The 25,479-nt window shown below is 41.3% G+C and overlaps 1 protein-coding gene across 21 annotated transcripts in view; it reads left to right on the plus strand.

Annotated features, from left to right (window-relative positions):
- Positions 1-25,479, plus strand: part of PHF21A (PHD finger protein 21A) — a 191,900-nt gene that overhangs the window by 157,323 nt on the left and 9,098 nt on the right. For 17 of the 21 annotated variants that reach the window (XM_013061738.2, XM_045065974.1, XM_045065975.1 and 14 more), the window contains 5 exons: positions 12,737-12,835; positions 15,868-15,919; positions 16,665-16,744; positions 17,217-17,277; positions 19,850-20,013. In XM_013061738.2, the coding sequence (XP_012917192.1) occupies positions 12,737-12,835; positions 15,868-15,919; positions 16,665-16,744; positions 17,217-17,277; positions 19,850-20,013 (456 nt within the window). Of the gene's footprint in view, positions 1-12,736; positions 12,836-15,867; positions 15,920-16,664; positions 16,745-17,216; positions 17,278-19,752; positions 19,776-19,849; positions 20,014-25,479 lie in introns of all 21 variants that reach the window. The other 4 variants (XM_013061740.2, XM_045065973.1, XM_013061741.2 and 1 more) reach the window with 1 other exon arrangement.

A 25,479-nucleotide genomic window follows, 5' to 3' on the forward strand; every position in this document is an offset into this window, starting at 1 on the left:
TTTGGTTTCATTAATTCTGTTGTTTTTCTGTTCTCCGTTTCATTTATTTCTACTAACTTTTATTATTTTCTTTGTTCTGCTAGCTTTGGGTTTAAGTTCTCCTTTTTCTATTTTCTTAAAAGTTTTTCTAGTTCTTTAAGGTTTAAAGTGAGGTTATCGACTTAAGATCTTTCTTATTTTTTAAGGTAAACTGTTAGAGCTACAAATTTCCTCCTGAGTACTACTTTCACTACATCACATCAGTTTTGGTATATTGAGTTTTCATTTGTATTCCTCTTAAAGTATTTCCCAAATTCTCTGGCTGTTTCTTCTTTGACCCATTGGTTGTTCAAGAGTGTGTTGTTTAAGGCTCAGTGAGTTAAGTTTCTGCCTTCGGCTCAGGTTACGATCTCAGGGTCCTGGTATCGAGCCCCACATCGGGCTCTCTGCTCGGCAGGAGCTTGCTTCCCCCCTCTCTCCGCCCGCCTCTCTGCCTACTTGGTGATCTCTTTCTGTCAAATAAATAAATAAAATCTTTAAAAAAAAAAAAAGAGTGCGTTGTTTAGGTTCCACATATATTAAGTTTTCCAGTTTTCCTTTATCACTGATTTGTAGCTTCTTTATGTCGTGGTCAGAGAAGATACTTTGTATTATTTAAGTATTTTAATATTTGTTAGGATTTGTTTTGTGGCCTAAAACATGATCTGACCTAGAGAATGTTCATATTTACTTGAGAATGTATGTTCTATTGTTGTTGAATAAACTCTTCTTTATATGTCTGTTAGATCTAGTTGGTTTACAGTGTTGTTCAAGTCCTCTGTTTCCTTACTGATCTTTTTTTTTTTTTTTTTAAAGATTTTATTTATTTGACAGACCGCGAGAGAGGGAACACAAGCACAGGGAGTGGGAAAGGGGAAAACAGGCATCCTGCAGAGCAGGGAGCCCAATGCAGGGCTTGAACCCTGGGATCATGACCTGAGCAGAAGGCAGATGCTTAACGACTGAGCCACCCAAGCGCCCCTGATCTTTTTTTTAATAAAGATTTTATTTATTTAATTATTTGAGAGAGAGCAGGAGGAGTAGAGAGAGAGGGAGAAGCAGACTCCCCACTGAGCAGAGGGAGCCCATTGCGGGGCTCAGTCGCAGGACCCTGAAATCATGACCTGAGCTGAAGTTAGTTGCTTAACTAACTGAGACACCACGGCACCCCTCCTTACTGATCTTTTATCTACATGTTCCTTCCATTCTTTAAAGCGAAGCATGAAAGTCTCCAATTATTATTATAAAAATTTTATTTCTTCATTCAGTTCTGTCAATTTTTGCTTCATATATGTGAGAATCTGTTGTTTGGTGCATATATATTTAAAATTGTCTTATCTTCTTCATGAATTACCCTTTTATCAATGTATAATGACCTTCCTTGTCTCCTGTAACAATTCTTGAGTCAAAGTGAGTTTTGTCTGATACTAGTAGAGCCGTCCCTGGACTCTTTTGGTTACTATTTGCATGGAGTATCTTTTTTCATTCTTTGACTTTCAACCTGTTTGTATCTTTGGCTCTAAGATGAATCTATTGTAGACTGTGTATATTTCAGATCTTTTTTTTTTTTTTATCCATTCTGTCACTCTGTCTTTTAATTGGTGGGTTTAACCCAGTTACATTTAAAGTGATTGCTGATAACAAAGGACTTAAGCCATTTTGCTGTTTGTTTTCTGCATGTCTTATGTCTTCTTTGTTCTTGGTTTCTCTAATACTGCCTTCTGTTATGTTTGGTTTTTCTTTCTAGTGCACACTTTTGATGCCCTCATTTCCTTTTCTGTATATATTTCAGTTACTTTCTTAGTGGTTACCATGGGGATTACAGTTAACATTCATAAATTTTTAACAACTGAATTGATACCAGCTCAGCTTTAATAATATACAAAAACATTGTTCCTATCCCAGAACCCTGAGATCATGACCTGATCCAAAGGCAGAGGCTTAACTCACTGAGCCACCCAGATGCCCTACAAAGAGAAAAATCTTAAAAGCAGCAAGACATGCCTCTCTGCCTACTTGTGATCTCTGTCAAATAAATAAAATCTCTTAAAAAAAAAAAAAAGGACAGCAAGACATAAGTGATATATTACATAGAAGAGGTCCTCAATATGGTTAGCAGCCAACCTCAAGCTCTGCCCCCACTTTACGTTGTTATTGTCACAAATTATATCTCTATACATTATATGCTCACTAATATAGATTTATGTATTTCTCTCTTAAATCCCGTAGGAAACAAAAGAGAAGTTAGAAATCAAAGATACAATAATATTAGATTCTACTTTTACCTGTGTAGTTTCCTTTACTGTAATTCTTATTTCTTTGTATGGCTTTAAGTTACTATCTGGTATCTTTTTATTTCAGCCTGAAGAACTCCCTTCAGCATTCCTTTTAGGTCAGATCTACTAGCAATGAACTTCCTTGGCTTTTTGCAGGATATAGCATTCTTGGTTGATAGTGATTTTCTCTCAGCACTTTTAATATATAATCCTGCTACCTCTGGTCTCTGGTCTCTGGGAAGAGGTTGGCTGCTAACCATATTGAGGACCTCTTCTATGTAATATATCACTTATGTCTTGCTGCCCTTTTTTTTTTTTAAGAGATTTTATTTATTTATTTGACAGAGATCACAAGTAGGCAGAGAGGCATGTCTTGCTGCTTTTAAGATTTTTCTCTTTGTAGGGCACCTGGGTGGCTCAGTGAGTTAAGCCTCTGCCTTTGGATCAGGTCATGATCTCAGGGTTCTGGGATGGAGCCCCGCATTGGGCTCTCTGCTCAGCAGGGAGCCTGCTTCCCCCTCTCTCTCTGCCTGCTGCTCTGCCTACTTGTGACCTCTCTCTGTCAAATAAATAAATAAAAATCTAAAAAATAAAAAAGATTCTCTCTTTGTCTTAGCTTTTGACAGTGTGACTACAAAGTGTCTCACTGTGGATCTCATTTATTTATTTTCAATTTCTTTTTTTTTTTTGGCAACACAGATTTTTTTAAATTATAAGATTATTATTATTTAAAGATTTTATTGATTTATTTGAGAAAATGAGAGTGCACAAGTGTGGTGGGGAGGAGCAGAGGGAGAGGGAGAAGCAGACCCCCCACTGAGCAGAGAGCTTGCTGTGGGGCTCAATCCCAAGACCCTTGGGATCATGACCTGAACCTAACACAGATGCTTAACCAACTGACCGACCCAAGTTCCCCTATTTTATTATTTTTTAAGTTTTTATTTTAATTTCTGTTAGTTACCATACAGTGTTATATTAGTTTTAGGAGTACAAAATAGTGATTTAGCAGTTCCACACACCACCTGATCTCATCACAAGTACAGTTCTTAATCCCCTTCACCTATTTAACTCATCCCCCACCACTCTGCCCTCTGGTAACCATCAGTTTATTTGCTAAAATTAAGAGTTTATTTCTTCATTTGTCTTTCTCTCTCTTTTTTTTTCCCCCTTTGCTCATTTGTTTTGTTTCTTAAATGCCACATATGAGTGAAGGCATGTGGTATTTGTCTTTCTCGGACTTGTTTTATTTAGCGTTATATTCTCTAGATCCATCCATGTCATCGAAAATGGCAAGATATTGTTCTTTTTTGTGGCTGAATAATATTCCATTGTGTATATATAAACCACACTTCTTTATCCATTCATCCAACAGAGGGGTGCATGTATCCCTTTGTGTTTCTTGGGTAAATACCCAGCAATGAGATTGCTGGATCATAGGGTAGCTCTGTTTTTAACTTTCTGAGGAAACTCCATATTGTTTTCCAGAGTGGCTGTACCAGTTTGCATTCCCACCAATAATGCAAGAATGTTCCTTTTTCTCCCCATCCTCATCAACACTTGTTCCTTGCATTTCTGATGTTAGCCATTCTGACAGGTGTGAAGCGATATCTCATTGTAGTTTTGATTTGTGTTTCCCTGATGATAAGTAATGATGAACATCTTTTCATGTATCTCTTGACTGTCTGGATGTCATCTTTGGCAAAATGTCTGTTTATGTCTTCTGCCCATTTTTAAATTGGATTATTTGGTTTTTAGATGTTGAGTTTTGTAAATTCTTTATGTATCTTGGCTACTAACCCTTTAGCAGATACGTCTTTTGCAAATAGTGAAAGTTTCGCTTTTTCCCTACCCATTTGAATGACTTTTCTTTGTGTTGTCTGATTGATGTGGCTAGGGCTTCCAGTATAATGTTGAGTAAAAGTGGTGAGAGTAGACATCCTTATCTTGTTCCTGACCCTAGGAGAAAAGCTCTCAGTTTTTCTCCATTGAGGATGGTGTTAGCTGTGGGTTTTTTATATATGGCCTTTATTATGTTGAGGTATGTTCTCTCTAAGCCTACTTTGTTGAGGGTTTTTATTGTGAAAGGATGTTGTTGTACTTTGTCAAATGCTTTTTCTGTGTCTATCAAAATGATCATATGGTTCTTATCCTTTCTCACTGATATGATGTATCACATTAATTGATTTGTGAATATTGAACCACCCTCGCAAGTCAGGAATAAGTCCCACTAGTCATGGTGGTGAATGATTTTTTTAAGTGTATTATTGAAATTGGTTTCCTAGTATTTTGTTGAGGATTTTTGCATTCATGTTCATCACAGATACTGGTCTTTAGTTCTCTTTTTAAGTGGTGTCTTTATTCAGTTTTGGTATCAGGAGAATGCCAGCCTCATTGAATGAATTTGGAAGTTTTCCTTCCTTTTCTATGTTTTGGAATATTTTGAGAAGAAGAGGTATTAACTCTTCTTTAAAGTTTGATAGAATTTGCCTGTGAAGCCATCTGGTCCTAGACTTTTGTTTATTGGAAGTTTTTTCATTACTGATTCGGTTTCTTTGATGTTTATTGGTCTGTTCAAGTTTTCTGTTTCTTCCTGTTTCACTTTTTGTAATTTATATGTTTCTAGGAATTTATCTACTTCCAGATTGTCCAGTATGTTGGCATATAGTTTTTCATAATATTCTCTTATAATTGTTTGTATTTCTTTGATTTGGGTAGTTACTTCTCTTCTTCCATTCGTGATTTCACTTATTTGGGTCCTTTCTCTTTTTTTTCTTGATAAGTCTGGCTTGCTTCCCCCCAGCCCCCTCCCAAAGAACCAACTCTGTTCTGTTCTATTGTTCTATTCTGATCTGTTCAATTGTTATTTTAGTTTCTATATCACTTATTTCTGCTCTTTTCTTTATCACTTATTTCTGCTCTGTCTTTATTATTCCTTCCTTCTGCTGATTTTAGGTTTTGTTTGCTCTCTTTTTCTAGCTCCTTTTGGTGTTTAAGCATAGTTGTTTATTTGAGATTTTTCTTACTCCTTGAGGTAGGCCTATATTGCTATATTCTTCCCTCTTAGAACCACTTTTGCTGCATCCCTGAGGTTTTAGAATGTTATGTTTTCATTTTAATTGCTTTCCATGTCCTTTTTTGTTTCTTCCTTTAGTTCCTGGTTGACCCATTCATCGTTTAGTAGCATGTTATTTAATCTCCATGATTTTGTGGTCTTTCCAGATTGCGGCTGACTTTTAATTTCTTAGCACTGTGGTCAGAAAAGGTGCATGGTATGACTTCAGTCTTCTTGAATTTGTTGAGGCTTGTGTTGTAGGCTAATATGTAATCTGTTCTGGAGAAAGATTTGTGTGCACTTGAAAAAAATGTGTGTTCTACTGTTTTAGGGTGAAATGTTCTGAATCTATCTATTGAATCCATCTGTTCCAGTGTGTTGTTCAAAGCCACTGTTTCCTTGTTGATTTTCTGTTTGGATGATCTGCCCATCAATGTAAGTGACATGTTAAAGTCCCCTATGACTGTTGTATTATTATTGATTAGTTCATTTATGTTTGTTACACACTGTTTTATGTATTTGGGCGCTCCTGTGTTGGGTGCATAAATATTTATAGTTGTTCTATCTTCTTGTTGGATTGTCCCCTTTATTATTATATGTGTCCTTCTTTGTCTCTTATTACAGACTTTGTCTTAAAGTCTTTTATCTGGGGCACCGGTGGCTCAGTAAGGTAAGCATCCAATTCTTGGTTTTAGCTCAGGTTATGATCTCAGGATTGTGAGACTGAGCCCCACATCAGGTGCGGCACTGGATGTGAAACCTGCTTAGGATTCTCTCTTTCCCTCTCCCTCTGCCCTTCCACCACATGTGCACAGTCACACACTCTCTCACTTTCCCTCTCAAATAAATCTTTAAAGTCTTTTTTATGATATAAGTATTGCTACTCTGGCTTTCTTTTGAAAGGTATTTCTCCATGACCTCATTTTCAATCTGTAGGTGTCTTTAGGTCTAAAATGAGTGTCTGGTATACAGCATACAGATGGGTCTTGGTTTTTTTTTAATCCACCCTCTCACCCTATGTCTTTGATTGGACACTTTTGTCCATTTATGTACAAAGTAATTATTGCTGTATTTTAATTGCCACTGTATCCCTTGTTTTGTGTTTTTTTCTGAGAATTTTCTCTGATCCCCTCTCGTCTTTGTTTTGCTGATTTTCTTTAGTGATATATTTGGATTTCTTTTTCTTTTTTCTTTGCATATTTATTTTGGTTTTTGATACATGGTTACCATTAGGTTTGTATATAACATCTTACGCATATAGTAGTCTGTATATTAAGTTGAAGATTGTTCAAGTTTGAGCCCATTCTTTTCTTCTCCCCCCCATGTTTTAGGTATATGGTATATTTTATATCTTTTTGTGTGTGTGAGTTCCTTGACTTCTTTTACAGAAGTATTCACTTTTACTGCTTTTGCATTTCCTGTCTCTATTACTGTCACTTTTGGTCTCTCCCTTCCACTTGAAGAGTCCCCTTTAATATTTCTTACAGCGCTGGTTTAGGGTCATGAACTCCTTTAGTTTTTGTTTGCCTGGGGAAGTCTTTATCTCCTTCTATTCTGAATGGTAGTCTTGCAGGATAGAGTATTCTTAACTGCAGATTTTTGCCATTCAGCACTTTGAATATATCATGCCACCGCCCCCGGCTTGCAAAGTTTCCGTTGAAAATCTCTTGCTAGACTTATGAGTTTTCCCGCATAAGTTACTGACTTCTTTTTGTCTTGCTATTTTTAAATTTTTTTCCTTGTCACTATATTTTGCCAGTTTAAATCCAGTATACCTTAGTGTGGGTCTGCTTTTGTTGACTTTGATGGGAGTTCTCTGCCTCCTGGATCTGGATATCTGTTTCCTTCCCCAGATTAAGAAGGTTTGCAAATATTTTTTCTTCTAATACATTTTCTGCCTCCTTTTCTCTTTCTCTTCTTTTTCTGGGACTTCTATAATACAGATTATTATATTTGATGGAGTCACTGAGTTCCATAAGCATATTCTCATTTTGTATAATTCTTTTTTCTTTCTTTTGTTCACCTTGATTACTTTCCATTGCTCTGTGTTATAGATCACTAATTTATTCCTCTGCTTCTTCCATCCTGTTATTATCCTATCAAACACATTTCTCATTTTATTTATTGAGCACTTTATCTCTGCTATATTATTCCTTATCCCTGTGTTAAGGGTCTCACTCATGTATTCCACTCTTTTATCAAATCCATTGTGTATCCTTATGCTTTAAATTCTCTATCAGCCATGTTACTTATATCTGTTTTACTTAGATCTCAGGCTCTGGCCTTGTCCTGTTCTTTCATCTGGGATGGATAAATGTCTGTCATCTCCTTTTGTCTGCCCCCGTGTGTCTGTTTCTGTGTGTTAAGAAAGTCCACTGTTTCTTCTTTTCTTGCAAGTAGTGACTTTATGAAGAAGAGTTCCTGGAGTGCCCTGCAGTGCAGTGTCTCCTGTTCCTGGAGACTGGCACTTCGGGAGAGTATCCTAGGTATTGCTTTTGCCCTGCTCTTTCAGTGGAGTCATCTGCCCTGACTCTCTGCCTCTTTGGGGCTGTGCTTGCTTTCTGTGGTGTTCCTGGGATCCAGGCAGGCTAACTCTGAGGGGTCGTGCCCACTGGGGAACTTTTGAGTGTGGGGGTAGCACAACTTGCCCTGGGCCACTCGTCCTATGATGAGTTTCCTGAAGTGCTGTGGGTGGCCAGTAGAGTGGGCTAAGTGTGGCTGGGCCTGGTGCAGAACTAAGGGACCACAGGATGCACGCTGCATGCAGTGGCTGGACCAGGCATGCACACTAACAGAATCTACTGTGAGCCCAAGGCTGAGGCTAGCAGGTCCTCTAGAGAACTTGTGGGTGTGGTGCCCTGCGAGCTGGTTTGGTAGCAAGCATCTGTGCAGCACTGTCTCCTGCAGGTTTATGCTTAGAGGAAGGATGGGGGAGGTGGAAGATGGCACCTGCTTAGCTCCTTTGTTTTTAGAGAAGTCCCCCAACATGCTACAACATCAGTATGAATGGATCTGTCTCCCATTTGACCCCAGTGTTGTGCAAATTGCCATTTTTATGTTGCCTGTTGGCTCAGGTTGCTCTCCCTTTAAGGGTGTTGACCCAGCTATCACTCACCTTCCTGGCTTGCTCAGTGCTGAGTCAGCTGACTTTTAAAGTTCCAGCCTCCAAGTCCCACTGGTTTAAAAAATGTACGGAATTCAGCCCCATTTTTTTTTTTTTTAAGATTTTATTTATTTATTTGACAGAGAGAGAGAGATGACATGTAGGCAGAGAGGCAGGTAGAGAGAGAGGGGGAAGCAGGCTCCCCGCTGAGCAGAGAGCCCGATTTGGGGCTCAATCCCAGAACTGTGAGATCATGACCTGAGCCGAAGGCAGAGGCTTTAACCCACTGAGCCACCCAGGTGCCCCCAGCCCCATTTTTGAAGCCAAACATTATGGGGCTCAGTCTTACCCCAGTTGAGCTCCCTGGTGTGAAGGCACATTGCTCTGCCATCTCCATGCACACAGCTCTCTCCCATCTGCAGGCAGCCTCCATCCACCTTTCGGAATTTCCTAACCTTTCAGATCCTGCTTCTTCTGTATATTTAGTTATGGAGTTTGTCCTGCCAGTCTTCTGATTGCTCTCTGGTTTATTGACTTGGGTATGGTTGATACCTAGTTGTAAATGTAGGGACAGGGAGAGCTCTGGGTCCTTCTACTCTGCCATCTTCCCCCAGACCGTGAATCTTTTTTAGTTTATTCTATATGGATGTCAGTGAGCTTCTTGGATGTGTAGATTCCTGTCTTTAATCAAATTTGGGAAGTTTTGAGCAGTTATTCCTTCAAATATTATTTCTGCTTCTCTCTGTCTCTGCTCTCCCCATGGGAGTCCATAATGCATGTGTTGATAATGCCCCACAGGGCCCTTAGGCTCTGTTTATTTTTCTTCATGTTTTTCCTTTCTGTCCCTCAAACTGGATAGTTTCAGTTGTCCTGTCTTGAGTTCACTGATTCTTTCTTTTGCCTGAATCCTTCTAGTGAATTTTTCATTTAAGCTTTTATACTTTTCAGCTCCAGTGTTTCTGTTTGGTTCTTTTCAGTAATTTCTGTCTCTTTTATTGATCATCTGTTTTTGCTGGGAAATTGTTCCCTTGGTTTCTTTCAGTTCTTTGTCCATGATTTCTGTTAGTTCTTTGAGAATATTTAAGTCTTCCTCTAGAGAGTCCGAGAGTCTAGGTTTCCTTAAGGCCAGTTTCTCTTGATTTCTTTTTTTTTTTCCTCCAAATGGACCATACTTTCCTGTTTCTTTGTATGCCTTCCAATTTTTTGTTAAACTGTTCATCTTGAAATTCCAGTGGGATAATTCTGGAAATTAGATTCTCCTCCCACCACAGATTTTGCTGTTATTGATTGTTATTGATTGTTTAGTGCCTTTTCCAACTGTATTTCTTATCATGGATAGTCTCTAAATTGTCTGTTATGTTGTCTTCAGTCAACTCGTGACCTGACAGATTTCCTTAAACAACTGGAGCCAAAAAGACCAAATAATGATGATGATGAAAATAACAACAAAAATAACAACAACAACAACTAAATTTAAAAAGAAACTTTCCTATCTTTACAGATTGGCTCTGAGCAGGAATACTTACTTCTTCAATGCTAAGCCAGGCTGTCTCTAACTCTGCCTTAGCCTTCACCTCTTTCTTGGACAGAATTCAGAGATCAGCCAGAGGTATAAGCCTAGGGTTCTCTCATCTGAGCACACATCCAGCCCTGGGAATATGCAGTGCACTCTGGATTCCCCAGTATACGTGATACCCCTTCAAAGCCCTTACTATTAAGAGAATCTTCCTCCTCAGCCTCCTTCTTCCGAGGCCTTTGGGTCTGTCTGCCGTATACTCCATTCACCATCCCTTACACCAGGTGATTAGGTAGCATGGCCTTAGATGCTTTCATCAGATGCCACCCCAAAAGGCACTTTTAGCCTAAGATGGGCAAAACAAAGGTCAGGCTTGCCAGTCCTCAGGGAACCCCCCCAAACAGGTCAAAGTGCACAACAAGCTTTGAGAACAAGGTCCATGTTGGATCCTATAGCACCAGCAAGCCACACTAGGAACACAGGGTGCTGTCCCCAAAGTCTCAGCCCCAAAGCTGTGCAATGGGGTTTGTATGTAGGTAAGGAAAAATGCTTTCTTAGGGAAATTTACCAGCCTCTTTCTTCACTGAGTGTCCCCCTGGTTACTATAAGGTTTTTATTAGATTCCAGAATTCTAAAAAGTTGATTCTGTTTTTGCCAGCTTAATGATTGCTCCAGTGGAAGAACTAATTCTTAGAGCTCCCTGTTCTGCCATTTCTGTCACTCCCCCAACCCTAAAGTTTTGCATTTGTTTTAAGCAGCTTAAAACAACAAGTATTTATTATCCCATTTAGCTTGTGAGGGTCAGGAATCCGCTTGCATCCTAGCTAGGTGCTTCTGGCTCAGCATCCCTCCCAAGTTTGCATTTAGACAAGTTGGCCAGGGCTCACCTCCTCTCAAGGCTCAGCTGGAACTGGATAATTCACTTCCAAACTCAGTTGTGTGGCTGTCAGCAGACTTCACTCTGGCTGCTGGCGGAGGAGGTACGATTCCTCACCACACAGACCTCTGCATAGTGCTGCTCACAGCATGGCCTGGTTTCCCCCAGAGCAACAGCTCCGTAAGAGAAAGAGATCTCCCCGGTGTTTTGATTGTTTTATTTATTTATTTTTGGGTGCTTTTTGTGATCTTTATCCAACCCTCAGATAATTGCACTCCTTTTGAGTGAGAGAGAAAATCTGAACCCTGGATAATTTCTTAGTGGAGAGGAATTGGTTTGTCCTTCCCCAGAGGCATTACCACTATGTGTGTTCCTCATCCCTCAAGATGGAACCAAGAGACCCTAAGGAACCTCACATAGCCTCGGAGGAGCAGCAGACCCTTGCAGTTGACCTCTTATCCCCCCTCCCTCAGACCCCTGCCCTTCCTCCCTCAGAAAGCCATGAAAATAAGCTTTCTGGACACCCAGGGCCTTAAAGATGACACTATAAACTGCTTCCCCATTGTGTTCCCTTGTAGTATGTTCAGTGGTTTGTTTTATGGAGGAAATGTGTCCTTTTAGGTTAAAAAATGTATGTGAGAGGTGAAGTGAGTGATTCTTGTAGAAGGGATGGTACTAGGCACAGAGGACTGCAAACCTGTGTAGAATAATGCCTGCTTTCAAGTAGTTTATCATATACAGGAGGAAATAGGACAGGAAAGTGATGAAAAATAGAATATCAGGCAGCATTTGTGCCTCAGTATTGATAAGGCAGATGCTGACATTCTCCGAAAGTAATAATATGAGAAGCAGAAGGAGAATACGGAAGTGGCTAGGAAAGAAAGTGAAAGATCTTTGTGATCGTATTTGTCTTTCAGATCTGGTTGCATATTTCACAACATAATGATTTTTGAAAACTTTTGATTGTCCTGCTTACAGGACCGAAGCTTCTTCCTCATGAGTGATCAGTTTCATTCTCGTTTATTTTGTTCCTTGCTGCCATACAGAAAGACAATTAGCATCCACATTTTTTTTTAATTTGAAAAAGTAAATTAGGTTCATGTTCGCAGTTTTATATCCACTGTTCTGATATCATTTCAGTATTTACAGAAGGGTTCATAAAATGAATAAGCCATTGAGTCATAATAAGAATAGTAATGCAAGCCCAGTCTACCAATTTGCTAGCTGCCATTTGTGCTTAAAAATGATAATGCTACTGATGTTCTTCTGTTTGAATGGATGCATCTGGAAGACAAGGTTGGGGATAATCAGAGGTCAGCCTCTTGCAAGATGACCTTTCCTTGGCAAGTGCATCTCTCCTCTAATGAATGATACAGGCAGGTGTTAAATATCCCAAGCGAGGGTAGTTCTGCATCTTCTCTTAGGTTATGATTGGAATTGGAAATAGGACAAAGTGTATGTAAGATTTTTTTTTTTTTTACATTCAGATCTTAAGCATGCTATGGACTGGAGTTTGACCCACATGTAATAAGAAAACTGGAAAACTGTTCCTATATCCTAATATACAGTGAAATCAGAGCAGCCTATACTAATTTTTATACATTGGAATTAAACTGTGGATTTTTCTTTTTGTCTAGATTTAGACTGTTGTAGTTATATCCACAACGAATCTACTCTGTCTTCATATCTACTCTAGTTATACAATTTAATTATTTCAACTGGGGCCGTACATCTTATTTTTCCCCTTCCAAAGTGTAATCCATATTACCTCCTTTATTAATATGTTTCCAATTTGAGAATATTCTTTTTTTTCTTTTGGCTACAGTGAAACTGTGTTTTCATTTTTTTGAATAAAAAATGAATTCTGAATTTTCATTTAATTTTCCTTCCCTAGACAATTAAATCCCACACAGAAACAGATGAGAAACAAACAGAGAGCCGTACCATCACTCCACCTGCTGCACCCAAACCAAAACGGGAGGAGAACCCTCAGGTAGGCTCAGCCCTCCAAAGGCATGGTTCAGTCATGAGACGTGACTTATTCTCAACGAACGAGGAGGGACACTTGCTGTCTGAGTCACTTGGTTTTCCATTTCTTGTACTTCCATACTATTCAGTAATGTATTGCCAAATCAATTTGGCCTAAGGCAGATTAAGAGTATGGTCTGGAGTGTCCATGAACTGGCATACAGGCATTTCATGCAACTTACAAACTTGAAATGTAAGATTAATGATAAATTTCCCTCATGATAATTATATTTTGTCTCCGCCAACATTTCTAAGAGGTCTATCCAGTTCACTCGGCTAAGGTCTATTTATGTTATTGATTATAGTTGTTATATGTGCATTTTTGTTTCTACCATTGTATTGCACCAGATTCCCAAGTCCCAAATGAATCAGTAGCCCAAAAGTTGTTCATTGAAGCATAAAAGTAGGGATGAAAATAGTAACATCTGTACTATAACTTAGGATAGAGTTACAAACTTACATAGCCAGCAGGACTGGTACAATACACAATGTAAATTTGTGTGTCCCCTTAGACAAGAGAATTTTTTAGTTTGGCTCATGGATAAGCAGCTCTGAAAGAAAAATGTGGACAGGTAATATGATGATAAAAATCTGATAGTTGGATTTTATTAGACCAGCAATCTATTTCCTTCTGTCCTCTGTGCATTCTTTTTAATGAAACCATGTCAAATAGTGGCATGAAGCCATCAAAACTTCATGTCTTTTTTTTTTTTTTAAGAGATGATTTATTAAGTTAAGCCAGATCAGGTTTTTCTAAAACAAGTATAAATTATAATTCTGATATGAAATGGATTTGTTTTTTTAAATATATTTTTAAAGTTTTTACTATAATTCCAGTTGGTTAACATACACTGTTATATTAGTTTCATTTCTTTCTTTCTTTCTTTTTTTTTTTTAAGATTTTATTTATTTATTTGACAGAAAGAGACACAGCAAGAGAGGGAACACAAGCAGGGGGAGTGGGAGAGGGAGAAGCAGGCTTCCCGCAGAGCAGGGAGCCTGAACTGGGGCTCAATTCTGGGATCATGACCTGAGCCAAAAGTAGACACTTAATGACTGACCCACCCAGGCACCCCTGAAATGGATTTATTTTTAATTTATCTGTAAAGAAGGGACCAAAACTTGAACTAGAAAGAAGTACTAGTGATGCAAATTGCTGAAGAACTTACGAAGTTATCCACAAAATTACCAAAGGAAAAGGATATCTTATATTGGTAGCCCAGTGTGGGCAAGCGAGCACTGCTACCATGTAGAGTGGTAGATAATTCACCTTCGAATTGGACAGAATCACTGCCTAAAAGAGAATAAATTAGTTTTTGGTACACGTGTGATGCATACATGAGGCAGAAGTTCTTTTTTTTATTTTTTTATTTTTTTTTTTTAAAGATTTTATTTATTTATTTGACAGAGAGAAATCACAAGTAGATGGAGAGGCAGGCAGAGAGAGAGAGGGAAGCAGGCTCTCTGCTGAGCATAGAGCCCGATGCGGGACTCGATCCCAGGACTCTGAGATCATGACCTGAGCCGAAGGCAGTGGCTTAACCCACTGAGCCACCCAGGCGCCCGAGGCAGAAGTTCTTAACAACTTTTTATTCTCTTTATCACTGAAAATCTGTACCAGAGGAGAGATTTTTTTACTTTTTTTTTTTTTTTTTTTTTTTTTTTTGGTGAGCTCAAAGTAGACTGGCAAAGATGAGTTGTTTGTGACTACCCAAGAGGAGTACTGCCACTTGATTAAAAGAAGGTGCATCTGGATGTCAAACCACACGCTGCTCTACAGAGAACAGCTGGTAGACAGCCTTCTTATCTTGATCAGGTTGTGAAGAATAGTGAAAAGCAGGAATGTAGTTCATTGGCAATCACCGAGTGTATGCCATTTCAACGTGCAATGTGGAAAATGGGCAGCAGGTCTAAAAGTGCTTTTCCTTACCGAAGTATGCTGGTGGTCAGGGGGATAGGCTCCCACCTAAGTTTTTGAAATAAGAAATAAAATAAAAACATTTCTTCAGAACTCTGAGCATACCAGTAAAGAACACTTCTGTTTTCTTAAGTGGCTTGTTCAGGGACTGTTTCTTCCTAAAATACTCAGTATCTTAAACAGCTTGAATCTCTCACTTCAGGCCAAAATACCGTGGTATTGAATGTTGAGGGTAAGCTGTCAGGATTTTTAAAGACCAAACGGTGATACAAACAATTCCACAGGACTATGTCCTAACAGTTGATGCTATTCTTTTTTGATAATAATCAGTGAGATAAGTTGGTGATCTGTTGTTTGGCATATTTAGCAGCCACGTGCAAATGAAAACATACTTTTCAGACCACATGTGACTGCTGAGCAAAATAGGAATCAGTTTGTTGCTCTCTCCAACTCTAAGCATCTAATGTTCCAGCTTTGGGATTCAGTTTTCTAATCAGTGGAACTTCTGATGGAGCCCTAAGTGGTCTCCAAAGAGGGATTCCTCCATAATTTTTGGGCCCATGTTTGATTTTAAAACCATAGTATTAAGCAGAACCATCAGCTGTTGTTCCTAAAACTCATTCAGCTTTGAGCTAGCATTGTCCCATCATTGGTAGTAAAAATGTAAGAAACCTGGCCTGCTATGACAAGTGAAGTACTTAGAACTTGGAGCTTGTTGTATGGGAGGCTCTTTGTTGTAACCTCTACATGTTTTCTGAGTATGAAATTCTCTTCCCTGTCAGAGGATTTTTCTGGAAAAACAAAAAAAAAAAAAATTAGGGCACTCAAAGATGCTGATTTCTGTCATTGAGAAAGAAAGTAGAAGATGCAAGCCACAGTCCTTCTTTTGTGATCCCTTTGAGACCAGAAAGCCTCCACAGTGACTCTGGAAGGTGTCTGTTCTTTGGTCTTCTGAACCTGGCCTCCTTCCTTCACGTGACCAGCCCATTGGGCTGGCTTTGCCGAGGAGTCTAACTAGGAACATGCAGTTGGCTTTGTGAGAACCCAAACTGAAGTACATTCTTGTTTCTCTGGCACAGAAACTTGCCTTCATGGTGTCTCTAGGATTGGTAACACATGACCATCTAGAAGGTAAGAGAAGATATGGTGCTGCCTTGTTTGTGGCCCAGAGCTTTGTTCTTGGAAATGGTGTTGAATTTATTGTTAGAACGTAGAACACTGGAACACCAGTAGTGTATGATCAGCTAGTGTGGACTTTCTTTCCTTTGGAGTCAAACTTGCCTTTCCTCTAACTTCATCCCCTCCCCCCCCGTTGGCATCCACACTGCTGTCCAAGGGAGACGCCCCAGCTGCCTGTATTAAACCGACTGCTGTTCCCTTTAGAGGAACTCTTTTTTCCCCTGACAGCACGAAGTATCAGATGCCCCTCTGACAAATCTTTGTGTTTTTCAATCACTCTGGGTTATCCAAATCTTAAGAAGTTACAAAGCTACACCTGTCCTAGTTATCTAACTCAAGAATGGTGAACTATGGTCAGTCTAGGTTTGTGGATAGAGTTCATCCACACCTATATTCCAGTGAACTAAAAGTAGGCAAGGACAGCTTGTTTGTTTATAAGTGTAATCTGCTGTTCAGCTCTGGGTCACAGAGAGCCACCCTGTGAGACAGCATGGTCTTGCTTTCTGAGAGGTGAGAATAGATGGTCCCACGCCTTTGTTCCCAGCAGTGTGCTTGCCTCTGCTCAGGCTGCGGTGACACAAGAGAGATGTGCCCCCGTTTCTCATTTGTCATGGGAAAACCAAAAGATAAACAATGAAGTTCAGTTTTTGAGGTTCTCTATACCTCCCTTCTAATTCAAACCTTTTGCTTTCCCAAGAAATCCAAAGCAAGAGGCAAGAGCGAAAAAGAAGAACGACGGCAAATCCAGTGTACAGCGGAGCCGTCTTTGAGCCGGAGGTATTCCTGGCCAGAACTTGGCCCTCCCCTCTCTGTTCTAGTTTTATTTATGATTTTTTCCATCTTCTCCCATCTGAAAAACCTGCTGAAGAACAGTACCCTGATTATACTTGGCCAGCTTTGTGAAATGATGGGTTTTTCTCGGGCCAATCATACTGTTTCATTTATATCATTCACTGCTTTCCCCTTCGTTTTTTCCCTAAGTTGGAGGAAATACAAACCTACCTTAAAAATTTAACTCATCGTGGCTTAAACACAGCTGTCATCCGAAGCAGATGCAGACCTCTCTGGAATATTCTATTCTCTCAGAGCCAAGTAGATATACTAAAGCCCATTAGCCCTGAGACCTTGGGTGACTCGCACTCACTCGCTGGCGTGTTGGCAGGCGTGCTGTGCGCAGCCATAGCTTATACCGGTATTGGTAGGAACCATGCTATTCAGCTAGTTACCTTTCCTTCTTCAATCCTCAAAGCGTAAGAAGAGCGCAGTCACATACCTGAACAGTACAATGCATCCTGGGACCCGGAAGAGAGGTGAGTACCTTTTTGGAGCTCTCCCTCGCTGTTGCTTCTGCTTTCTGTGTCGTGTTTCTTCCCCCTCCTTCCTCCCCTTGTCCTAGAGCCTGACTCCTAAATCCCTGGAACATAGTTTTGTTGTTGTTGTTCTCTGAAAATGGGGGGAGAAGAGAGGGAAACTTCTCCTTAGAGTTCTGTATATTGAACCGCAAGCTGCCTTTCCTAGGATTCTGGCAAAGCTGACTCAAGGAAATGGCTTAATACAGCATTTCTGCCCCAGGCCCATCAGGCTGTCCATGAATAGCACAGTGAACAGAACATTGTGTGAAAGGAAGCATTTTAGCATCATTGAGCAGAGCAGAGCACTGCTGTTGCCAAGGTGTTCTTAGTAGTGTTGAAGTCGTCCTGCTGCCAGCAAGACCAGAGCATGACGCGGGTCTCTGTGAGCCGCAGGCTTTCCAGGAAGGAAAGACATAGCCACACTGAGGACTTAGAATCTGTGAGTTGAGGACATCTCCAGCTAAGGAAGAGTAGGTCATGGTCAAAACAGGCTCCCTGAAGTAGAAGTTCCTAAAGAGCCCCATCCCATATTTCAGGCCTGACGTGGCGCTGGCGCCCCTTCCTTGTGGGCAGGGCAGAGGCAGCAGCCTTCCATGCAGGTCTGAGTAGGTCTTAATAGCTCTGGGTTTGAGCTCATAAACAAGGTTCTGAAATTGTTCCTTGATGTCAGTAATACATCCCAAGGTCCCTTTCTCCACATGATAATGTGTCCCTGAATTACAGTTCCAAGCTGGAAAGGTTGCAGAGTGAGTGGAGTAGCATACTAATTTTTGCATAAGCACACACTGTCTCAGAGCTCTTGGAAGCCTAGGAGGTCATCCTGACCCTTTTCTTTTGTCTGCCTTAGGCAGGGCTACAACTGTACCATTACCACCTCCTCACCAGACCGGATCGCATACCCACCTGCAGCAACCCGTTCTAATGGTTCATTACCTACCTGTCCTCTAGGTGGCCGCAGATATTTCCATGAGAAATCCCAAGTCGTTCCTTCCTATTGATTCCTGGGACACAGTAACCAGTGTTGTGGGTTACTTTTTGTTGTTTTGTTTTTGGTAATTTTTAGTGACCTCTGACCCAGTTCTCAGAAAGGAGCCCCCCAGTCAGAAGCCACAGTTAATTGGTGTGCTGGTGGGGAGTATCTGCTAAGAGGACAGGGTTAAAGGAGCCAGAAAGACCTTGGCCTCACTTGCCAAGGTCAGAGGATGAAAGCCTGTATTCACAATGCCTAAATGTGCCTTCTGCGGGTAAACAAAGAGCATTCATCTTTCACTTCCCCTTTGGGCAGCCCTAAATTCCCTAGAAAAGACAAACTTGTATGTTCTGTTTGTACTGCAGACATTGTCAGTTTAACACAGATAGGTAAGATTTGTGTAATGTCTGACAGAATCATGACTCTTGTGCATAATCCTGATATAAATTATAACTGTTGGCAAAGTTGTGAGCCCCTGTACCTTTCATCAGTGCTCGTAGGCAATTGTGTGCCTCTCTAGCTTTTTTTTTTTCCCTTTGCTGTGCTGAACATATACTTTTGATCACTCAAAGCTTAAAAGCTTTGATCCTGGTCCTTCTGACAAGGACCCTGGCTTAGGTGTATCATAAACAGCAGTGGTTGAACAGTGTTGCCACACCTGTCAGGGTCCATTCATAGATCCTCTGTAGCCATGGGGCTTGATTCCCAGGGCTCTTCCTCCAGCCAGTCTTCTAGTGGCATTACTGATGGGCTGGGCCTTCTCTGAGATTTGCTGACAGGCCCCAGTCTTTAGATATGGAGTTTACCAGAGTGTTTGAGACGGAAGCGGGGAGACAGTTGTTGAGCAACTGTGGAGGGGGTCTGACTCCAGACATACTTAAAATCACTGTTAAGATCAGATCATCCTTTTAGCTCTCAGATTCCAGCTAGTCCCAGGACATATTTCTGTCTAGCTCGATCAGCAAGGGGTAAGAATAGTTAACTTGAATTTTGCCTCCTCAATGTGCCTTCCTCCATCCTCACAAGCAGTGAAATGACCAAAATATAGATAGGAGAGAAAAGGAAAAAGCAGAGATCCTAAATAAACCCATTTGTGGGAACAGGGACTCATTACTGATTGCAAGGATGATGGTTAACAGAGAAACTTTAGAGAACAGTATGTAGAAGTGGTGGAAAAACAAACTCCTGTTCCTAGCCGTGGCCCCTATGGAGCTTCGGCGTCTTATTCTCACCCTAGAAATCTCAAATCATAATAATCCAAGCGTGTCACCATGATCCACCCAAGGCCAGGCCCTTGTGACATGACGCAGCCCTCCTGTCATTCTCTAAGGCTCTCTTATCCTCCTTTCTTTTGAGACTCATGCAGTTGTTTCTAATGCCATTTAAATCTTTGCTTCTCTTCCTCTCTTTGAGACTGTTGTATTAACCTTCTGTCTGCTACCTCACTTCCTTTTCCATGCTAGCCAATGAGGAACACTGGCCAAAGGTATGTAAGATCATTTTTCCCCCTTTCTTTCCCTCCCCCTTTTTCCCCTTTTGTTCCCTTCTCTTGGTATATAGGTCGTCCTCCAAAATACAATGCAGTGCTGGGGTTTGGAGCCCTTACCCCAACATCCCCCCCATCCAGTCATCCTGACTCCCCTGAAAATGAAAAGACAGAGACCACATTCACTTTCCCTGCACCTGTTCAGCCTGTGTCCCTGCCCAGCCCCACCTCCACAGACGTAAGTAACTTGGGAAAAGCACGCTCTCTTTCTGAGAGCTCAAACTGGGGAAACCGTTATCATGTGTTGTGTCCTTACCAGCTGCATCTCCTTGACTAACCCTGGAACAGCAGTAATCCCTACAGGACACTAGACCATGGAAGGCAACCTGTGCTGGGGCCCCAGGTCCCACATGTCCTTGAGAATCACCTACAACATCAGGAGGCTCAGTCAGAGTCCTTAAAATCTGCATTTGGCCTGCTGTGAATGAGCTCTCAGGAAGACGGATGGGGTGGGAAGTCAGCTCTTGCAGTTGAAAGGTGCCCAGGTTTCCATCGTCCGTGTTTTGGGGTGAGGGAAAGGAGCAAGGCACTCGATCGTGCAGCAGTCCTTGCTTCCTGCTTCAAGCAGAATTCCAGAGGTGGAAAACTTTTCTTTCAAGTCCCTTTATTCAGCAGAGCCGACCAAACAGGTTTCTCTGGAAAATGTCAGATACTTAGTAGCCTGCACGTGGAAACTGCAGGATTCAAAGCTAGTGCCCTCAGATTTTGTTTCTTTTGTTTGTTTTTATTTTACTTATTTTTAAGTTTTTAACTTTAATTCCAGTCTAGCTATCATACAGCACGGTTATTAGTTTCAGGTGTACAATACAGTGATGCAGCAGTTGCATGCGTTACTCAAGGCTCGCCACTTGTCAGGTGTGCTCTTGAGTCCCCTTCACCTGTCTCCCCATCCTCCCAACCCCGGCCCTCTGCTGCCCGGCAGTGTGTCCTCTCGCAAGCGCACTAAGATCTTAAATGAGCATTTACGTAGCCGTGAGTTTAGTCAGCAAATACTTCCCCAGCGCTACTCTGGAGGCTGGGGACGAAAGGGGAACAAAACCAGCTCCTTGCCCTCCGGGAGCTCCTGTTACAGGGCCAGAGGCAGGCGATAAGCAAATGAACACAGAAAAGGTAGTGGTAAGTCTGTCGAGAAAACAGGGACAGAATTAGGGGGAATGAAGAAGGAGGGCAGCAGGCTCCTCTGTTTTACGAGGGGAGGGAAGAGAGGGCCTCTCTGGTGGGAGGTGGATCGGTGTGAGAGTGGGCCAGGGGGAGACCTTTCCGTGCAGAGGGAGCAGCAGTGCGGAAGCCGTGAGGTAGGCACCTACATGGTGTGGAAGAAAAGCTAGAAGGCCAGGACAGCAGGGCCGAGGGAGCAACGAGACAGTGGGAGATGACACTCCAGAGGTGGCGGGGCCCAGGGCGCAGGGCCTTGGGGCTTTTGCTTGGAGGGAGAGGTGGGGACCGCTGGAGGGCTTTGAGGAGAGGAGTGATGTAATTTTTCAACTTTTTATTTTGGAAAATTTCAGACCTACAGTGTAGTTGCAAGAAAATACAAAGACCAAATACATACGTTTCACCCAGATTCACTGATTGTTACCATTTTGCCATATGCTCCCCCCTACACACACGCACACACGCATGCTCTTTGGTAAACTAGTTAAGAAGTTGCAAACACCATGAATCTTTACCCAAAACCTTTCAGTGTATTTCTTCTTCCAAGAACAGAGGTGTTCTCTGATAGAGTCACAGTGCAGTTATCAAATTGAGGACACTTAATACTGAGTAGATATGATTCTGTAATATATATTCCGTATTCAGGTTTCTCCGGTGGTCTCAGTAATTGCCTTAGGCACACTTTGGGTTTTTTTGCTCCAGAATCCAGGTTAAGATCACTCTTGATAACTGTTGTCATGGTATTCTCTCTTCTTTCTCCTGACTCTAGAGCCGTTTCTCAGCCTTTCTTTGTCGTTCATGTCATTGACAGTCCTTAAAAGGAAGGCCAGTTGCTGCATAGCGTGTCCCTCCATTTGCTTGATCTCATTGTCTCCTCAGTAGACTCAGGGTTTGCATTTTTGTAGGAACATTGAGTGCGTGATGGTGAGTCCTTTCCATGACAGGTACCACGTGCCTCAGTCAGTCTGTCCTGTTGTCGGTGATGTTAGCTTTCGTCTTTTAACATAGATTGTGTCAAATTTCTCCACTTGTAAAGGTGCCTCATTTCTCTGGCAGAGATAGTTTTGAGCTGTGTAAATATCCAGTTCCCCAGCAAATTGTTACCCAGTGGTTTTAGCATCTTTTGGTGGTTCTTGCCTGCATTTACTATTTTTAAGGTGTTTACAGAATCAACTTGGATTTTAAAGGATTACTGTGTCTGAAATCTGCAGAAGAGACTGTGGAGAGGATAGGATGGGAGCAGGAAGACCAGTTAGGAGGCGGCAAGAGCTGAGGGTGACTTGGCCTGGTAGCGTGGTAGACCTAGGGCTGGAGGAGAGTGACCAGGTCTGCATATATTTTAAAGAGCCAGCAGGAGTAGATATGAGGTATGAGAAAAAGAGAATAGTCAAGGGTGAATCCAGAGTTTTCAGCCTAAGCAACTAGTAGGATAAAACTGTCCTTTCCTCAAGATGGCAAGAGGAGTGGGTTTGAGGAGGGAAACCGAGAGTTTCATTTTATCTATGTCCCATTTCTTTTGTGAATTACAGAGTTTGTCTTTAGGATCATCTTCAGGTAAAAGGTCCCTCGAACTGGAAGGTTGTCAGTGCTTACTAATGAACTACCCTTTTCCAAAGAACAAAAGAATACCATATCCACATTCTGAGTTTAAATTCTAGAAGCAGCAAAGGAAGTGTCCTCTTTGGAGGACCAGGTCATAGTGGGGTTCTGTTCTCTGGCAGCCTGCCTTCTTGGACATAACTGGTGACACAGACTCAGCTCTGCTCTTGAAATTCAGAATTTCATCCAGCCCGCCTGACTTTCGGCTTGAGTAATTGATGCAGGTTTTCTACCTGTCCGAAGTAATGAGGACCAGGACTCCTTATCAGAAACCTTGTTTGCTGGCACGAAAGATTGTCCCAACTTCTCTGCAGCTGAAGCATTGCTGGAAGAATTGGTGGCCTCTGACCTCTTGGTAGGGGTCTCCCACAGAGTGGGATACAAATGCGGGGGAACAGGTGATTCTGTGGTTCTGTGCGTGAGTCTCTTTCCAAAGTGTTGACCCCTGATGGGGATCTGTGGCTTTCTTTGAGAGACTGAACCCCAAGGATCTATTCAGATCAAATAACAAAATCTTCTGCCAGGTTTTGTCTTAAAATGCAAATACTGCACTTTTCAGAAAGCTATAAGCAAAAGAAGGCTTTTCTAAAACCACTAAATACGTTAGAACTTTCTGAGTTAAACCTAGTGGAATGGATTTTTTTTTTTAAGATAATTGACTTCTACTTTTACAGTATCCCAACAGTAGCAGTGATTAAAATCAGCACACAGGATTCTGTATGTTTGCTGCTGGGTAGAACAAGCCCCAACAACATTAATTAAATAATCACAGCTGAGCAGCAAGCATTTCCTGGGGATCAATAACCGTCTAGAAGGACTTGGTAATGCAAAACCCAGCCAGACGCTAATCCTCAGCACATACCTTGTTGCACTCGCACTTTGTGAGAAGGGAAGATATGTTGACACAGTTATACAATTCTTTTCAGCGGATGATGAAGTTGCAGTTGATATAGCCAGGGTGTTTGCAAAAAACATACACACTCGGCTCCTATCAGAGAATCATGGGTCACCATCTTTCAGTTTAACATTTGGTTTATGGTAGCAAAGTAGTCACCAAAGCCGGAGCCTTTTGACCTGGAGCAGCACCTCTACGGGACTTCTCTGCTCTCTTGAAGCTAAGCTGAGAACCCATTCTGGGTAGATAACATCTGTACCTGGTCATTGTATTATTCATTTCTTTGGGTATTCTCCAGGTGTGGTCCCTGAGACTCTTTTCGGGGTCCATAAAAGCAAAACTATTTTCGTGCTAATAGTAAAATATTCTTTGCCATTTTCATTCTCTTTTTCTCAAGAGTAATCAGTAGAGTTTCCCAGATATTACCTGACCTGTAATGATGTCATAACTCTGAGGGTTTCATGGAATGTGCCCTTAGTGTGTTCTGGGGTCTGACGGTTTTTCAGTACACTGAACAGACAGAACTTTGCTCTTGAACATGGAAATAGGATAGGACGTCGTCTTCTCTTTAGAAACTTGAAGGAAATCATTTAGCCTTTATTCACATACTGTTTGGCCTCCAATTCTTGCAGTGCTCCTCTCAGGAGCAAAAGAAAGTGAGCAGAACTCTTGAGCCAACGGAATAAGATGTCCGGTTTTTTGTTTTGTTTTGTTTTGCTTTGCTTTGTTTCCTTCATCACTGGTAATTTATCTTGAGTCCATCTGACAAGATCTCTGAAACCTTAAAATTTGTATAAACTTCATAAAGGTGCAGACTCACACAGGTTCAAGAAAGACTGTTTCTCTAGAGAAGAGAGCTGTTCAGCCTGATTTTAAGAACGAAAGAAGAAAGTTCAGTTAATCGAGGGATGAAACCTTCCCCTCTTTAGCTGCCTCAGAGCTGAACCTTAAGGCCGCACAGTCATGCAGTATTTTTGCTCGTATACTACTTTTTATTGCCCAGAGATGACATTTTCTTACTAAGAAAGACTAAAATTGATCCACACTCTGATTATCTTACAACTTTTTGCAGCCAGTTCTCTAGGCCTCAGTGAATTACAGAGAAAGTTTCCTCTTCTTTAGAGAGAAACTGTAGGTCTGGGAGGAGTTACTCCAGCAGTGGTGGCTGAGGGGTTAACAGCATAGGAAGGAAGACTCGAGTATTGCTGTCTGTGCAGAGTTTCTGTATCAGGCCTTCTGGCAGAACAGCCTAGAAATGTAAAACAACACACCGGAAGCGAAGACGGGGCTCCAGGACATGGCACTGCGTTGCCGGCCAGCGTCTGGCATGTCCCTTCAGTCTTCCTTCCTGTGTGCCTTTATCAGTCCTCTTCCCAGAACAGGCCGGGGATGAACCTGCTGTAAAATACCTTTTCCCTAAATACCTTTTTTTATTGTTGTTCCAGTGTTCTCCTTCTGTTCAAAAGGCTCTTTCTCTCTCTTAGAGTGGCAGCACTGTCAGTGCTAGGGGCTGGGAGACAGGCAGGGGACACTGGAGTTGCTCATCTTTTTCCATCTGGTGACGTATTTTATGGGGAGGAATAAAAAGCCACCCAGCATAGAATGGTCCGTTGAACAGCAAATGCCAAATAGTGGTTTTAAGAGAACATTGTCAGCTGTTGCTCTGGCTTTTAAATTCTTCATGTTAGAAAGCTCATGTGGGTTTGGTGAGTGCTGTGGGGTGTGTGGACCTGGCGATTCACGGACCTGTACCCCTGGGGATAAAAATATATGTTTATAAAAAATAAAAAATTTTAAAATAAAATAAAATTTAAAAATCAAAAAAACCCCAAAAAACAAAAAGAAAGCTCATGTGAGTTTAATTTGTTCCTGACTTAATCTTTTACTATTTGTATGTGCACTGTATTTTTTCTCCCTGAGCAAGCAAAGAATTTAGTAAAATTTCATTTTTTTTAAAAAAATTCCATTTCTTATCTGTCTTCTTTTCCCAATCCT

This window comes from Mustela putorius, unplaced genomic scaffold, assembly GCF_011764305.1.
Source record: "Mustela putorius furo isolate JIRA1106 unplaced genomic scaffold, ASM1176430v1.1 tig00003859_pilon_pilon_pilon, whole genome shotgun sequence".
NCBI classification, from domain to species: domain Eukaryota; kingdom Metazoa; phylum Chordata; class Mammalia; order Carnivora; family Mustelidae; genus Mustela; species Mustela putorius.